Source organism: Atta colombica, unplaced genomic scaffold, assembly GCF_001594045.1.
Source record: "Atta colombica isolate Treedump-2 unplaced genomic scaffold, Acol1.0 scaffold137, whole genome shotgun sequence".
NCBI classification, from domain to species: Eukaryota; Metazoa; Arthropoda; class Insecta; order Hymenoptera; family Formicidae; genus Atta; species Atta colombica.
Genome location: NW_017259225.1, coordinates 128,823 through 130,587, shown reverse-complemented (window position 1 = coordinate 130,587; position 1,765 = coordinate 128,823). Strand labels below are relative to the sequence as shown.

Genomic DNA, 1,765 nt, shown 5'->3' with positions numbered 1-1,765 from the left:
TATATATGTATATACGCGTGTTCTTTTTTCATACACGATATTATAGTCCACGATCCAGCTGCCATGATCTATCAGTCGAGTCATCAAGCGCCCACAATGTCATCCATGAGGAAGACGTCGCCAGGACCCCAACGTCGTAGCTTGCAAGCATCTCCAGCGAAATGCGCGAAGACGAAGCGGAATGATCGAGCGATCAATGAGGAAAGATGCAGAGGAAGATGCAGGGTACAGTGGAGCGAGAAACACGTGAAGGAGGGATTAGTCCTTGTCCAGGAGGCACAGCTCGCCAGGGTGGTCAAGACGGGACCTATTACAGAGCACTACGAGATCGATCCGAAACCGTTTGCAAGGTACGTTGGTTCACGACACGATTCTTAATCTTCAGAGTCGTGCAAACTGGAAACTGCAAGGTTTTATCTAATATGAATTTATAAAACACCACTGAAAAATATATATTACCGCAATGTTTCTTGTATTAATATATATTGTAGGTTAATATATAGATTGAAAAGAAATTAACCCTTTGGAGCTAACGCCAAGGACATAAGTACTGATGCTGGATCTCCAATTAATTTATGTTAATTAAAAGACATCAATTAATTTCAAGGAACCAAAATGACATGCCTTGTATAGAATGAATATTAAGTATATTTTAATAATAAAAATAATCCAAAAAGAATTGCGGATGTAACATAAAGAAAATTGAATTGCTTAATCATTTTTGATAAAGAGATTCATAATTGAATGGATCCGATAGATCCACGCACAAAAAATCTACTGTTAAGAAAAGTAATTGCTCAATTTACTTTTACTTTTTTCTTTTTAGTAAAAGTTATCTCTAATAAAGAATATTTTTTCGATAATAGTTTTAAAATGTACTTATTACAAACTTTAGAAAAGCTCACTATTATTTATGTTAATAAGAATTTTTTTTTTGAAGAATTATAAAATTTATAAAATTTTATCGAAAAACAGATTTTATCATAAAACTTCTTCTTCGATAATAAATCGAAATACTTAAATCGAATTTGTTTTAATTTAATTTTTATTCAAACTCTTGAATTTTGAAAATAAATTTGATTGAAGTAAACTTATTAGAATATATTCAGAATATACAATATTTTGAATATACAATAAATTTAATGCTTATGAACTTAAATTTGGGCACATTTTTTAAATACCTTAGACAAGTAATTAACATTTAATGTACTTTTTTGTGTGCATCGTTAAGCTCCGAAAGGTTAATAATAAGTCCGGAATGCGCTGAATTTCTAAATGAACTTCTTACAAAAATCTGCTGGCAGTTTCACGAGTCGCACGTTATTTACTCCCAATGCTCTTCGTCGCGGCTCGCATCGCATGCAACGAGCCACGCACAATGATTAATCGCTCTCGGATGCGACGCGTAATTTGTCAAAGCTTTACGCACGGTAGCAATATACGCAACGATACGTGACGCGCGTCGTGCATTAATCATATTTATTGCATCGCCGCTAATCGCCGCGCGAATTAGGCTCGTAATGATCACCGACGACCAGTAGTGACGGGACGTCTGTCCCGTATAGGGCACCAATTGTCCAACCTGCAATTTCTCTCGCACTAATAATTTAATTTAGAATCGCACGAAATGCGCCTGTTGCACGCATGCAGGCATTTACGGGTGGGACGCTGTTCGTGACTTACTCGCATGTCGTTATCTTGTCGTCGGGCTTTCGTTTTTGTAAAATTGATTCATTTAATGACTCCTGCGTGTGCAACGAATATT

The 1,765-nt window shown here is 35.9% G+C and overlaps 1 protein-coding gene across 3 annotated transcripts in view; it reads left to right on the top strand.

Moving 5' to 3' along the window:
• The window catches only part of LOC108684669 (striated muscle preferentially expressed protein kinase-like), a 22,952-nt gene that overhangs the window by 574 nt on the left and 20,613 nt on the right, over positions 1–1,765 (top strand). For all 3 annotated transcript variants that reach the window (XM_018189111.1, XM_018189112.1, XM_018189110.1), the window contains exon 2: positions 47–350. In XM_018189111.1, coding sequence (XP_018044600.1) covers positions 64–350 — 287 coding nt within the window. In that variant the 5' untranslated portion in view covers positions 47–63. The remainder of the gene's footprint in view (positions 1–46; positions 351–1,765) is intronic.